The sequence below is a fragment of the Centruroides sculpturatus genome, unplaced genomic scaffold, assembly GCF_000671375.1.
Source record: "Centruroides sculpturatus isolate CEXI.00-Female unplaced genomic scaffold, Cexi_2.0 scaffold468, whole genome shotgun sequence".
Classification (NCBI taxonomy): Eukaryota; Metazoa; Arthropoda; class Arachnida; order Scorpiones; family Buthidae; genus Centruroides; species Centruroides sculpturatus.
The window spans coordinates 338,797-355,900 of NW_019384707.1; the positions used below are offsets into that span (position 1 = coordinate 338,797).

The 17,104-nt window shown below is 27.4% G+C and overlaps 1 protein-coding gene across 1 annotated transcript in view; it reads right to left on the reverse strand.

Annotated features, from left to right (window-relative positions):
* The window catches only part of LOC111627695, a 170,783-nt gene that overhangs the window by 24,981 nt on the left and 128,698 nt on the right, over positions 1-17,104 (reverse strand). Inside the window, exons 7-18 of the mRNA XM_023371312.1 lie at positions 15,633-15,696; positions 14,120-14,180; positions 13,179-13,240; positions 11,232-11,291; positions 11,077-11,148; positions 8,449-8,619; positions 5,981-6,147; positions 3,002-3,083; positions 2,571-2,661; positions 2,419-2,470; positions 2,224-2,332; positions 2,080-2,151 (exon numbers count right to left, since the gene is read on the reverse strand). Of these exons, the coding sequence (XP_023227080.1) occupies positions 2,080-2,151; positions 2,224-2,332; positions 2,419-2,470; positions 2,571-2,661; positions 3,002-3,083; positions 5,981-6,147; positions 8,449-8,619; positions 11,077-11,148; positions 11,232-11,291; positions 13,179-13,240; positions 14,120-14,180; positions 15,633-15,696 (1,063 nt within the window). The remainder of the gene's footprint in view (positions 1-2,079; positions 2,152-2,223; positions 2,333-2,418; positions 2,471-2,570; positions 2,662-3,001; positions 3,084-5,980; positions 6,148-8,448; positions 8,620-11,076; positions 11,149-11,231; positions 11,292-13,178; positions 13,241-14,119; positions 14,181-15,632; positions 15,697-17,104) is intronic.

A 17,104-nucleotide genomic window follows, 5' to 3' on the forward strand; every position in this document is an offset into this window, starting at 1 on the left:
AGAATTAGTTGAAAAATTAATTGCATGTGTTGGAGCTAAAAAATCCATTGTGTAATGGAAAAAGTATTTTAATTTAATCCTTACTTCATATAGTTTTCTTCCTTGATCTATTTCTTAAATTGTTTTGTTTATTAAGATTATTTATTAATCAGAACTTAACATTTCTGATTAATAAATAATCTTAATATAATGTATATGCTCCTAATAATTTACTATATTTGAATTCTCTTTTTCGATGAATTAAATACTTCTTTTTATTTTTGGCAAAATTTGTTGTATAATTTTATTAATTATGAATTAAAACTTTTTATTAGTGTTGACTTGACATGGAAAGAAATGGCATCTACTCATGGTCGAGTAATTTGTTGCCTTCTTAATTAAACAACTCTTTCAGTTCTTTCTAATGCTTTGATTGTGATCAGAATAGCATATCCGTCAGCCATTTTCACTTTCATGTAGAGATCTCACATGCTCAACTCAAAGTGAGTAGGAACTCACATGATGAGATGGGAAAGCACGTGAGTTATAACTTGAGACTACCAATTTGATGTCAGAGTGTGAGATGGTACCACGTGACACGTTCAACATGTTGGGAGTTGTAACATAAAAACTTGAGACTAAGGACCCAGGAGAAAATTTTTGAATTGAAATAATGTGACTGCATCACTGATAATTAGAATTCTTCATCTATTAATGTCTGGGAAGATGGAATGAGGAGCACTCTCCAAATAAGTGAAGTGATAGCAGAGTTAACAAAAGCTTGGGGGTTGGAAAGCAGTTACAGGGATAATATCTGGCCATCTGTTGTTTTTATGGTGGACCGCAAAAGTTAGCTCCGAATATCTATGCATTTCTAAATCTAAAAAAGAAATTGTGTTTTCTTGCTCCTCTTCTACTGTGAAATTTATAGAAGGATATATTGAAGCTAGCATTTGAATAAATTTGTCTAAATCCTCTGCAGAGCTATCCCATGCAAGTAAAATATCATCAATGTATCGTAGATACATGATAGGATAGTGCAGGGGTCAGCAACCTGCGGCTCGCGAGCCACATGCGGCTCTTTGGATGTGAAGCTGCTGCTCTTTAGTTCCATAAGCAAATATTATTTATTTTATCAAAAACAAAAACATTTAAAAATCGTTCTGAATCGATTAACGAGGANTTAAATAATTTTAGATTCACTTGGAAAAAAAGAATTGGCACAGAATGGGGCTTGAACCCACAACCTCTGCTTGTCAGTTGCGCCACCCGAACCATGAGCAAGCCTTTGTCGCCAGATGTATTTAAATTTAGATATAACCTTACATGGTTAATCACAGAACCAGCTAAGAACAAATCCTACACCCTTAGCCTAAGTACATCTCCACAATGGCACTTAGCCAGCTAACACTTTACCCAAAAGATATATACATATATATAAGTATATCAAGCATATACGCTTACATATATATATATACACTATATACACACCTTGCTGGGTAAAGCAGGTGTTGCTAGTGCGAGTCCTACTCTGGGCAGATTCTTTTCTTCCAGAATATTCAAAATTATTTATTAAATATTAATTTAATTATAATAAGAGATGATGCCAAATGCCTGTAGTACCAAATTATTTAGAATTTAATTTAAAATAATAGCAGTAAAGTAGCCTAATTTAATCTGGCAATCATTTGAATATTACTAAAATATTGGGCTTTGGAATGTTTATATACACATTTTCAACTCTTTTTTTTCCATCCAGAATCCATTTGAAGCAAAAATTTCTAGAAATTTTTTCTGGTGTTTGTTTCTGAAATAGTTTCTTGTAATGTGGAAATGAAGCTTAGCAAAGAAATGTGAAGAGGCTTTTAATTTATTTTAGTGTTTTTTTTCTATTTTTTTGTGAAATTTCAGTAAACTTATTATCTTGGACTATTTTATCATAAATTTATTTCATCAATTTTTAGACGAAAAAATATAAATAATTTGTATATCTTTAGTTCAATTTGTTTTAATATTAAATTCTGCAGATTCTAAGTCTTGTATTTTATTATTATTATTATTAATGATAAATGAATGTTAACCATTACTTTAATGATTTACCTCAATACTTCCGCAATCACATTGCTCGCCTTCTTCAATCACTTTATTTCCACACGTCTTAAAATCTTCCAACTGCCAGACAGAATATAAAAATTAATAACTAATATTAAAATGATTAACTGTATTTAGGAAAATAATTAAAACCTGATTTGGTTTATTAAATAAACAAATTCCATGACCAATACGAAGAGCATTAACATAATCCTGCAAACTGCACTTTGAAAAGTGATATGGTTGTATCTTGTTGGTACCACTTTAAATTAAAAATAATAAAAATTACAAAGTTTTCATATTATATCATTATACTAAACTTCCACTAAAGTTTTAATTGATATTTACAGTATTGTCTGAGCCATAATACATCCCCACCAATCTTGACATTCACAATCACCTGTAGTAAAAAAAATTAAAATATTTAAGATCAAGTAAAATAAAAAATATTTTTGCATATTTTTTAAAATAAAAAATGTCTTTGATATATGCACACTCACTGTCAAACTGATCGTGGCTCATTCCAATATTATGTCCTAGCATATGTGTCATTGTACTTGCTACAAGATGTGGTTCATGAATGCTTGTATCCTGAACATGAGAAACAGGTTCAAACTAAATAATATAGTGACAAATATTTTTCAATCTAATAAAGCAAAATATTTTATTTTTTGTAATTATCTCTAATACTACTAAAACTGTGTTTTAAGCAAAAATTTTTTAAATATTTAATTATTTCTTGGAAAATGTTCATTTAACCACTTTTTATATCCAATTTTTTTCAGATAATTTCTGAATATTTGCAAATGAAGTTATCTTTTAAATATATATTTTGCAACATTTTTTTTATATATTAACATATATAATAAAGTAATTAAAGTGTTTTAATTATAATTATCCAAGTGCATTAAAACACAGTTTAATAACTTACTTGACTAACTCCTACTGCTTTAGCTGTACATATACTATCAGGAACAGACATTCCGACTTCTGTTCCCTTAAAATGATGACCTCTGTAATTATTTAAATTAAAATTATGATGAAAATCAAAATAAAATATCAATATAATGTACTTTTAAAACAATAAATCCTTGTTTAGTATCTTAACTATTGAATGTATCAATTTTTATGTTAATGCATTCAAAAAATTATTGCATTTTCATTGATGTGTATTACGAACATTTGCAATATGAAAAGCTTAAAGTATATCAACTTTTATAATTCAATAAATATTTAAATATATTAACATTTGTACAATATAATAATTATTATCATAAGAATTATTATAAATAATATGTGAAATAAAAAAGTGTTTAAACAGAATGTTAAAGTAAGCATTCAGCATTTATACAATACATAATAAAATCTATACTGACAAGAAAAACATCATTACATGAAAATAGTGTAATACTTAGTACAGTAGACCCCTATAAAATGGGTTCATATAATACAAATTCGTATATAACAGCGAAAAAATTGCGATTGTATTCATATAAACACACTAAAAGAGACTCGTATAATACGGTAAAATGTCGCCGCCGCCTTGTGTTGTGACAGGATTGGTCGAATCTAGACCAATAGCAAATATTGCACAAACCTTTAAGTCTAAACGAGCAGCGGACCTATTAAAAACCATTTATTATTTAATGTCCATAAAAATTATATTTATATTAATGATGTCTCCAAAGTTCAGCAAATTTTTCACAGAAAACTAACATTAGAAAACACGTGCCCGCCATTCGATGCGCCACTCCATGACAAAAACAAGCTTCAGCAATGGCATTGTCGAACGGTGCTCACTCGGTAAGTAATCCTACAAATTTTGTTTATAGCATAGTTTATATGGATTATTCCCAAAAAATTATACATGTTTTGGAAATGTTGAGTCAAATTAGTCTAGAATCAATTAATTTTATGGAAGAAAACCTTTCAAACAGCCGTAGTCCCTAAACTGTATGCGTGCCAGGCTGTGATTGGCTCATGTATTTAAGTGATCGTAAAACACAAATTCATATAAAACAGAATGTATCTACCATATTATAGGGGGGGGTCTAATGTACTAACATTTATTTGGTAGTGAAATATATGCTGTTTTGCCACTTAAGAGGATACTTCTGTATGCTTGATATTTCTATTTCTCATAAAAAAGTAAAATACAAATTATACATTAGTGCTAAGTATTATATGGTTTGCATGTAGTGATGTTCTCCTTGTAAGCTTGAAAAACTGAGTAAACAAGATTGAAAACTCAACCATTTCTGAGATATTAACAATTTTGCATATTAGTAACATAAGAATGATTAATGTTATGAAAAAAATAACCTTGCCAAATCTTTATATTGATATTCACTCGCAGCGTCAACCCTTTATATTGATATTTACAAGAAGTGTTCTTTATGTCCTCCATTTCTATTTCCATGCACCCTTGGCATCTTCCTACAGATTCACAAACTATCAAAAATTCTATTGTTGGATTATTTATCGCAGTAATGGTTGAGTTTTCAACCTATATTTACTAAACAGATTTTTTAAAATACAATGTTTACTAGCTATCATTTATATGATAGCTAGTACACATTATATTTTAAAAATTATAACAATTTAAGTGATATAAAGTGGGGTCTCTAACCTATGACAAGGTATATTTACCAATCTTTATAGTTCATTTTCACCAAATGTGTTTTATCATCAATATTTGACTAGTTAAAAACAAATGAACTTTTCAAAAGTCAATTAGAATTAACAGACTTGCCACAAACAATTTTTATACAAGTAAAAAGCTCTTTAAAGAAGGGAGTTTGTTAAATTTTTACAGATCGCTGCCAGAAGAAATTTTAAGTCTTAAGAAGTTTTCATAAGGGATATTTTCTATCTTTGCTTCTATCTTTGCTTAGAAAATGCATTTTGATATGTCCTTTTGAAAAAGTAATTACAAATTTCACATCAATTTATGTCCATTGTTATTCAGAAATAAAAAAAATCCTAATCTTTGACTATATCTTTTGTGTCTGGCCCCCCAGAATTGTCTTTTACAGGTCATGTGGCCCTTCCTAGAAAAAGATTGGAGTTTTCTGATCTAAAACATTCTTATCTGTAATGATCATATTTGTTTTGAAAGTGTTTCAATCTGAACATAAATGAACATACCAGATTTTAATTTAAAATATTTATTATTTCCTTCATAAATCAATGAATGAATGGGTTCTAAATTTATCTTGAGAAGTTTCCTTTAATCTAGCAATTTATTTTATCTGAACAATTTTTAAAACAGAATTATGAGGGCTATTCGAAAAGTTTGTGGCCTTGCCTATATGCGGCGCTGCGATCAATTTAATTTTTGGCGGGAATAATTCAGTCATCCTTGCTAAAGATACGATACCAATTTCCGCTTGATTTGTCGTAAAGTTTTGCCACGACAGCTTAGCAGATAGTCAATGTGCACATGCTTTGTCAAAAATGGAGAAGACAGAGACTCGTGCGGTCATAAAATACCNATTAAAACTAAAGAAAGTAGAAATTTTATATTATTACATTCTTCACAGTTTTTCTTTTACTTTGCAGATAATACAATATTTACTTTTAGTGGAAATATAAGAAAAAATATACACATTTTGACAGCAAAACTAATAAATAAATGTAATAAAGTTAAAAACTTGTAAATTTTTATAATCACATACCAAAAAAATTTAATTAAAGAGCAAACTATCTGATCCAATATTTACTTTCTTTAAGTTCTTTATTTCCTTTTTTTGTATTAAATATTAGTGTATAAAATAAATTGCTTGATATAAAAAAATTAATGAAATATTTGAGTTTAATGTACATTTAAAAATTAAAAATGTCTTTTCTTTTATTTTAACAAGGATTTAATAAATTTTATATGTAATTTTTGAATATCAGATATACATACGTTAGCAAATGAGTGGCATCTTTTGCAACTTTATATAATTTTCGAGAGGCATACTCCATAAAATTCAGCAAAGTTTGACGAACATCATTGTTAATTTCTATTTGATCTCCATGAGCCCACGTCTCTACATACACTACAGAAACTCTGGTATTCACAGTTCTGAAATACTGTACATTATAAAGTAAGTAATATTTATAATAATTTAGATATCTATCATAATGTTAATCTTTATTACAATCTAAACAAATTATTATACCTAATATAAAAATAAACTCATGAAAAGATTATCTTTTTATCACCATCATAATAATAATAAATTTTAGGTTAAGGACCTTATTTTATATCAATTGTAACTTTTTAAAATTAACAAAAGAGAAATTATTTTGAAAGATATAATAATAACAATCTTGATCAACAGAAGTTATTTAGCAACAGGTAAAATTTAATAAAATAATGATTAGTTAATAAAGCATTATTAACTGACAGATTTTAACCAAAATATTTTTAAACTGTTAAAAAAAATAAGTTGTACTGTACATTATAATTTTGCTTAATTTAAAATATGTAAATTAATGGATTATAAAAGCAATAATTAACAACAATTATATTTTTTGTTAATTTTCTGTTGCTTTTATCGATTAACCAAAGTGCTAATTTAAGTACAATTTTCACTTATAATTAAATTAATTTGAATTTTCTCATAAGTAATTATATGTTAATTTGTGGCAACATATATTTCTGTTGCTATTCAGTGGCATGCAGGGTATAGAATTTTTCTAGTAAATTATATAACTAACATTTCAGAAAACAGAGATGATGATACAATTTGCAGAGATTATTGATAGAGGAACATTAAAATGTAAACATTTTTAAACACATATCAAACACCTACACCAGCATACTTCAAATTAACACATTTCTACTAATGTTTTCATATGTTTATAACAGACATCTTCGGGTATATATAATGCAGAACAAAATGGACAAATTAAAATTTTTGCAAAGTAAATAAATCATTTTGTCATTTTTTACAGATAAGGCTGTACGTAAATTTAATTAGTTCAACTGAAAATTAGAAAAACTACGAAATCAAAAATGGACTAAGAAAAGTAAACAAACTTATAGTTTGATTCTTTAACAAATCTTATATTTTAATGAAGTGCATGAGAGTTGTGTGTATTCCTAACAAACTTGAAGGAAAAAACCAACCACAACATTATAAAAGGAGAGGAAATCTATTTTCCATTGTTAATTTAAAGTAGATAATCCCTGCACCATCTGACTTCCCCAAATTAAGAATATTTATGAAACAAATTATATACAAAAATCACAAGAGTGCTTAAATTTAAACAAGATCAACTTCCCTAGTACCTCTTGTGAGTGAAAGTTGTTCTGGGCTATTTAATTTTTTCCTGTAAATAATTTTATAATACAGGAAATTGTTGTTAGTTTGAAATTCAAAGGATGAAATAACCACGACTTCAAATTATTGAGTTTTGAATTATACAAGATTTACATATTTCTGTACAATACACCAAATACCATGTAACTGATGTAATTTAGTAAGCAAACAAAATATGGCTACATACACAGAATGATATTTTCATTAATTAATAATAATAATATAAACAAACTGCAAGTTAATAGCATGTGTCTGGTGAGAACCTCACAACTTGCTAGATAGGTTTTATAAAAAGTAAAGCAGAATTCCTCAAAATGTAGCCTAAATCATTTTTAAAATAACCCAAAAAGTAGTAAGTTGCCTAAATGTAGTAGTCTAGAGCCCTACAAATAATTCTATTTGTTACTTGTGACCCAATCTTTCAATCTCAAAACTCAACCATATTTTATGAGATAAGAGAAAAAAGGGTAGTCCATGGTAAGATGACACCCAAAAGTAAACTGTAAAAGCACAGCCTTGTTGACCAGATTAAAGTTGTTCTTGATTTATTGTTCTCTTATAGTATGGAAACACTGATCTATACAAATGAGTTAACATAAGCATATCACAGTTTGGTCAGAATAAATTTAAAAATTTATCATAATTTGAAAATAAATTAAAACTAAAGAAAGTAGAAATTTTATATTATTACATTCTTCACAGTTTTTCTTTTACTTTGCAGATAATACAATATTTACTTTTAGTGGAAATATAAGAAAAAATATACACATTTTGACAGCAAAACTAATAAATAAATGTAATAAAGTTAAAAACTTGTAAATTTTTATAATCACATACCAAAAAAATTTAATTAAAGAGCAAACTATCTGATCCAATATTTACTTTCTTTAAGTTCTTTATTTCCTTTTTTTGTATTAAATATTAGTGTATAAAATAAATTGCTTGATATAAAAAAATTAATGAAATATTTGAGTTTAATGTACATTTAAAAATTAAAAATGTCTTTTCTTTTATTTTAACAAGGATTTAATAAATTTTATATGTAATTTTTGAATATCAGATATACGTACGTTAGCAAATGAGTGGCATCTTTTGCAACTTTATATAATTTTCGAGAGGCATACTCCATAAAATTCAGCAAAGTTTGACGAACATCATTGTTAATTTCTATTTGATCTCCATGAGCCCACGTCTCTACATACACTACAGAAACTCTGGTATTCACAGTTCTGAAATACTGTACATTATAAAGTAAGTAATATTTATAATAATTTAGATATCTATCATAATGTTAATCTTTATTACAATCTAAACAAATTATTATACCTAATATAAAAATAAACTCATGAAAAGATTATCTTTTTATCACCATCATAATAATAATAAATTTTAGGTTAAGGACCTTATTTTATATCAATTGTAACTTTTTAAAATTAACAAAAGAGAAATTATTTTGAAAGATATAATAATAACAATCTTGATCAACAGAAGTTATTTAGCAACAGGTAAAATTTAATAAAATAATGATTAGTTAATAAAGCATTATTAACTGACAGATTTTAACCAAAATATTTTTAAACTGTTAAAAAAAATAAGTTGTACTGTACATTATAATTTTGCTTAATTTAAAATATGTAAATTAATGGATTATAAAAGCAATAATTAACAACAATTATATTTTTTGTTAATTTTCTGTTGCTTTTATCGATTAACCAAAGTGCTAATTTAAGTACAATTTTCACTTATAATTAAATTAATTTGAATTTTCTCATAAGTAATTATATGTTAATTTGTGGCAACATATATTTCTGTTGCTATTCAGTGGCATGCAGGGTATAGAATTTTTCTAGTAAATTATATAACTAACATTTCAGAAAACAGAGATGATGATACAATTTGCAGAGATTATTGATAGAGGAACATTAAAATGTAAACATTTTTAAACACATATCAAACACCTACACCAGCATACTTCAAATTAACACATTTCTACTAATGTTTTCATATGTTTATAACAGACATCTTCGGGTATATATAATGCAGAACAAAATGGACAAATTAAAATTTTTGCAAAGTAAATAAATCATTTTGTCATTTTTTACAGATAAGGCTGTACGTAAATTTAATTAGTTCAACTGAAAATTAGAAAAACTACGAAATCAAAAATGGACTAAGAAAAGTAAACAAACTTATAGTTTGATTCTTTAACAAATCTTATATTTTAATGAAGTGCATGAGAGTTGTGTGTATTCCTAACAAACNATATATGTATGTATGTATTATCAAATATTCTCAAAAGTTATGCAAGAAAATGCTTTGCAGGGAACTGACTGAAATTGTAAATATATACATACAATTTATGAAAAGGAACACTACTCCATTTCTGTTTATTTTGTTTATGTTAAGTTTTGGACAACTAGTTTACACTCTCAACCATGAAAACAAAAGTCTAAAACATCTCTCCATCCACAGTCTTCCTGGAAAACACTATTAACCATGTGACAAGAAAACATCCAGCAAATCTCAGAAAAGCAAAATTAACATACTGTTTAATCAATGTAATCATCATATAAATAAATTTTAAGCAATTTTTTATGTCAAGAGTTTACTGTCATCATGAGAAACAAAAAAATGTAGATTAAGCACAATGATGAAATGTGTAAATGAAAAGATTGTGACTATAACATCACTGTACTAAATGTGTATAAGTAGATGAGAGCAAAGTGGAAAAGAGAGGAGGTGTATTCTAGTAACAGTACATGAGTTGATCTGTGATAAGAAAGAATTTGGTTCTTGAAGTGTAATTTTACAGAATTTGTTATCAGTAATTTATCATTACTTTTTTGTAAATATACACTTTTTGTTGAATGTTAAACATTATTTGAAAAAATTGTTAAATTAATTAGTAAATAATACTAGTTTAAGAGTTCTTGATTTTAGTTATTAATTGTAACAAACCATTGTTGTTCCATTTTTTGCTCATTTATTAAAAACAAGCAATTATTTATTGTGACATCATCACAATGCTGGGCTGTAATTTTTAATATATTTTTAAATTTAATTTAAAATATATGCTCTCCACTTCAAATTAGTAGTGGCTTGCCCCTGTACATAATACTTTTCCTTTAGCAATTGAGTGGTAAAGTCATCTAACTGCTTTCAGGGAAATTTTTGAATTGAAATTACATGACTTCAGGTTTGCATTGGAAGTTTGTGTATAGTTAATTGGGACCTTGTGCCCATAAGCTTTCCATATCTGATCTCATATTTCATCTATCTAACTCCATTCTCAAAATTAAGAAAAGACAAACAGATGGACAACAGTGGCAATTTATAAATTTACATTTTTTTCAAATTGCAGCCCAATTATTTGTTTAACTGTTTTTTTCTTAAAATTTATTGTATTTCCATTACACTAGCAGTTATTGATTCTTGGTCACTAACCCACAGAGTAATCAGATCTGCTTCTTTAACAGACCCCAAAGTAAAGTTTAGTCTCAGAGAGTTAACACTGTTTCAAGTAAAAATTAAATTTTACAAATTTATTTATTCTTAATTTTAACATTAACTGAATTCAAATTAGAAGACAGAAAAATAAATAAGGTATTAACAGAAGATGAAAAATAAGAAGTGTTTAATTTACAAGCAATGATCCCTCACCACATTGGCTACAGTAAGTTAAAAGAATACTCACCATATCTACACAGTTAACAACTTGAATTGCATCATTGACAACTTCTGATCTTGTTGCATTTCGATTATCGAACTAAAATAAGAAAGTTATATTAAAATCTAGAAATTTATACTTAAAAATAATTGCAAAAAATTTTATGCATGTAAAAAACATACCATTGCCTGATCAAGAACTAACCCTAATTCAATAAACTTGAATACTTCTCTCACATCTCGCTATATATAATAAAAATAAATTTTTAAATTATATTAGATTAAAAATAAATTCACTAAATATTTTGATATTGCTTCAAGTAATATCAATCATATTGAATTAAATTTATAGTTTAGAATTCAATATCTTTCATAAATAATGCTTTATTATGCTTACAAAGTATTTATTCTAACATTTATTAAAAACATACAGCTTATGATATTTATTTAATGCATGTAAGCTGACAAGATTAAAACTTTTAAATTTTATATATATTTAGCATTTCTTTAAATTTAAATACTATAAATATTTGTTTCTATAAAATTTTAGAATGATAAAAACATATTATTAATGAAGCTGTTATAATTTCAGTTTTATTTATATATTTTTTAAGAAAATTTTGAAGTCTTTTTTGCAAATGTTACAAGCTATCATTATGTATGATTGCCAAGATAATAAAACTTCTTTTCAATACTTTTAGAAACATACAAGGTCTGTTCAAAAAGTATCGGACCTTTGGTCGGCAAAAATAAATTTATTGACTTTGAGGTACAAAACCCTAATCCCATTCAAAGTAGTCTCCTTGGTAATGTATACACTTCTCCCAGCGTTCCTGCCATTGCTGGAAACACTGCTGGAACGCATCTTTTGGAATGGTTATCAGCCGGTCCGTCGCATTTCGCATGATGTCTTCTCTCGACTAAATTTGGGTTCCTTTTAGCGGCATTTTCAGCTTGAGAAATAGCCAAAGGTCACACGGAGCCATGTGGAGAGAGTACGGAGCGTGACGAACCACAGGAGTATTGTGTTTGGCGACGAAAGCCCGAATCAGATGCGCAGAATGGGCGGATGCGTTATCACGATGGAGCTGCCAAGTTTTGATCGACCACAGATCCCATCGTTTGCATCGCACTGTATCGGAAAGACGACGAAGGACCTCCTGGTAGTACTCCTTTGCGATGGTTTGGCCTTGTGGTGCGTACTCACGACACACCACCCCACGAGAGTCGAAAAAACTGTCAACATGACCTTTGATATTGCTGCGGACCTGCCGCGCTTTTTTTGGCCTCGAGGATCGTCCCCGAAAGCCTGCTGAATCTTGCGAATGGTTTACACTCGGGTATCGCCAAGGTTTTTGGCAAAATTTGATGTAATATCGCTGCTCACGTTGTTCAGTCATTTTCCAGCTTAGTGAAATCCGACGAGAGCGCACTACATGACCTCACTCATACGCCGATTGCCAACGACTGACGCTTTCTGCAGGCGGGAAAAAATTCAGGGCTGTGCATGACTGTCCCCTCCACAACTCCACCGAAGGAGGCCTCTCTCGCATCATTGGTTTACGCGGAAAAAAATAAGGTCCGATACTTTTTGAACAGACCTTGTATATGCATCTACCACGTTTGTAATTTTAAAATATCAGAAAATAATTTAAGTGCCATTTTTTAAATAATTATCATAATGTCCCATTTTGTAAGAAATTCCTATATAAAAACTATATTTTAATTTTTAATAAAAACTATATTCAATTTTTATGAATGTTGTTTCAAATAGTACAAATTTTCTTTTCAAGTTTATGTGTCCTGCTTAAAATGTTCTCATTTGGTGGATTTTTTTTTTGTCACATATGTATATATGTTGAGAAGTTTTTATTATAAAATTAATGAATTGTATGCATATGCCTACAAACTCTGAAAAGGATCTATGTATTAAGACTGAAATGGGACCTGTTATGTCCAAAGTGCATTAGCACAAAACATACAAAATATATTCTATCAACTTTAACATTTTAATAATTATTTTCTGTTTATAACAGATTAAAATTTTATTAGAAAAACTTATTAACAGAAAAATAAACTTAAACTATTATTATTACATAAATTTCCTATTTTATAATTTTATTTTCTTACTTTAATTCTTCCAGGATGTATCCTAAATTGCTTAAAACCCCATTCATGCATTCCTGTATTACCTGAAAAATGTGTGATCATTGTAAAATGATAATACAAAATTAAATTAAACAACACATAATATACTATAGAAATTAGTAAGCTTAACAATCTTAATCAATAAAATATGATTTCTATGTGATATACACCCTTGATTTTTTCAGTATCTTCTAAAGTCCATATAACATTAATTTCATATTTTGAATAAACGTTATTAACATGTTTTATATACACTCTATTAACACCAAAATAAATTTTATATGTAAAATAAGATAGATATAACAAACTAAAGTTAAAAGATAATAAATATAAGTGCTTAGCTCTACATTATTCCCCTGAACACAGCTAATTAAAACATTAGAAAATGCACAATATTGAACAATGTATAACTGATTATTCTATTAAGTTTATGCCAAGTAAGCACTTAAAATGTACAATTAATATGGTTTAAGTGATATTTAATATTAATTCAATAAAATCCAAAATTAGTGAACAATACATTAACACTGTTAATAAATTTTAGAGTCAGTGATTATTTAATTTTTGCAAAAATTAGTTTTATTTAAATACATGTCTTAGAAATTTACAAAATAAGTAAATAATTAGTTAACATTCTTTATTGAGGGTTTTAAAAGAATGCTAACTGAAGAGGAATTACAATTAAAAAACCCAACATGCATTTTAACAAAGAAAAAATATTTTAGTTGTTTGTATACTGTATTAATTTTATACTAGACAATGGAAAAAAATAAAAAAGTTGTGAAATCACATAAGTGTGATTACAAATTTGCATGATAAACTCTTAATAAAAATATTAATCTATATTTTATTAATTTACAAAATTATAACAATGAAAGTGTAAAACGTTTTTATGTTTATATTTATTTTAAAGCAATACTTACCACAAGTATGTTTTTCTTTGACTTCTCCAAAATATCGATATATAACATGAGGATGTCTTCTCTAGAAACAAAAATCATAAATTATTGAATATTTATTTAATAACATTCTTGTTATTTCAAATATAGTTAAAAACATATAAAATATGTGTGAAGCTGGCACAAATGGAAACACAATGAAGAAATCCAAGATAATATATAATATTTTCATAAATTTGAATACCATTTCAAATAAAATTTACAAATTTAAGATTGTTATAAAAAAAGCATTTAAATAATAAACATATAACAAATAAAACGACAAGGGTATAAATTAGTGTAAGTGTTTACACTTAGGTAACACCTAAATTTCTTGAAGGCAACCTACATAAATTTTATCAGAGATTGTGTTCTGAATAAATTACTAAACTAATTTTTTGTTTAATTAAATTTAAAAATATCTAGAAAAAAATTTAATCCAAAATTGAATTTGAATACACAAATCTTGCATATCAAGTGGGTACATTACCAGTTACACTATACATATTGATCTGTGCATCCAGATAGTGGCACACCCAGAGGAGGACCAAGGAGCCCTGGCACCATCCAAAGAAATGGGGAAAAACACTAGAAAATTTTCCAAAACTCTTTTCCTAATTGAAATTCTTTTTTTCATTTTTTAATATTGTGTCATATCTTCTGTATCTGTAGTATAGATACTACTTACGAATTAGCAATCACTTAAGGTGGGAATTTTATTGCATTGGCATGTAAATTTTCTATGCAATCAACTCAGCTTCCCCAAGATTAAATCCTGAGTGCACCACTGCAGATATGTATACAATTTTGAAATTATTACCTGACTATACTTTTTAATTATCATTACACCAATTGGAGATGTCTTTATCTAGAGCCACTCATCTATTATACAAAAATTTAAAAATTATTTATGTCTAAAGATAAATATCAAATTGAAGTCTGGACAATGTAATCAATAACATAATTACTTAGCATGCAAACATTGCAGTTTCAGTTACCATTCCACATCAAATTTTTCTTTCAAAATGCTTCTAAATTAGTTAATAAATTTTAAAATCAATTTTCTAATTATTAATATTTATAAAAGTTGGTGACTTTGGCTTATCTTTAAGAAAAATTAGTTTAAAAATTTATTCAAGATATAATCTGAAAAAATCCAACATACTTTGGCATACCTGGACAATATTATTGGAACCAAAGTATGTTATTTGACTTTTTGGCTATTAATTATTGTGTTATATTCAATGGTAAGACCATAATGTTAGTTTTGCATAATACAATGATCAGTAAGATGAAATGTATTAAGTTACAAAATTTCTATAATTATACAAATGTCTTAAAGAAACATGTAAAATTTGATATATAAAAAGTTTTTCAGTGTGATTAAATGTCAACTTATATAAAATAGCTTATCAAACATAGTATAGATTTCCGTTTTACAAAGTTTACAGTTTTATTGAAAATATTTTGCACTTCATATTTAAAAATAAATACTCACTGAAAGATCACCACCATAGAAAGGATGAATAACAAATGTTTCATTACCAACATGGATAATTCCACTGAAATTTAATATATTTAATTACATTAATGATGAAATACTAAAATTCTGCTTAACAATTATTTTAAATTAATCATTACAATTGTTTCACTACCACACAAATATAAAATTAATTCTTTAATAAATAAATGTGTGATTTATATTAGTATTAATAATATATTTTGGCAAAAAACCAAATTTAATTTAAAAATATATTGCTAGATTAACTGAAATCCTGAAATAATGGATTTAAAAGTATTCAATATTTACAAAAATTATTTTTACTTTAATATTGACTTCAATGAAAATAAGCAAAAGTCATTTCTATAGAATCTTTTACAGTCCCTAAAATCAAACAATTATAATTCTTAGCAAGGATGTAGACACAAGGGAGGCAGGAGTAGTATCTTCCCAACCAATGTTCTTTGTGCTCAAGTGGGAAATGACAGAAAGTGAGGGGAAGACCCTCACTTTCTGTCATTTCCCACTGACAGCCTATACAAGTTTAAAAATAAACAGCATAAAAAGTTACAAACAGTTGACTACTGGATAAAACAGAAAACAGGCATATCAAACTCAAAAGATAAAAAATTTAATACTTGTTCTTATTCAGCCTTTTTGTTTTTTAATGAATATTGTCCTGTATATCTCTGGTTTGCATATGGCAGTTCCTTGCACAATGATATGTTGCTAGTGATCTTTGGCTATTGCAATTTTATGGTAACCTACCTATTATTACTTTTGCTAAGTCTACACAAGCACTAGATCTGTAGATCTCACGTATGATGTAGCAAAAGAACATAAGTATGACGTAGCAAAGAGCTGATATACAACAGCGTTATAAAAAATAGCGCAGACGGATGGATCCATAGTTAAATGGGAAGAGGCCAGAATCATTGCAAAGGTGCACTTGCCTACACTAGCATCCACAACAGAGAAGTGTGAAATCTACAGATCTAGTTTAAATGATAAATGTTTAAACTATAAAGATGCAACCATTTTACTATTGGCATGGAAATATATAATGAGAAAGAACTCGTAAGATGATACATCCACCAGGCTCAATAAAAACCTGAGTTACTATATAAAAAAATGTTTACATATTGTATTGTGGGGAATTACCGTGTTTTGTATTCATTTATATATTATTTTGTTTTTCTTATTTATTGTATTAATTTCATTATGCTTGTTTACTTAATTTTATTTCAACATATGTTCTAATATAATTTAAATTTGAACGTGTTCGAAAAGTCATTGATTCGAACATCTTTAACCTGATGATGGCCCATGGAAATGGGTTGAAAATGTTTAGCTGAATAAGTGTGCTTTCTCAGTATTAAGGTGTGTTGACTTCGTAATGTTAAAGAATCTGGGTGTGAATAAGAGAGAATATTTCTATTTAAATTTATGAATATATTCCAAGAAGAATA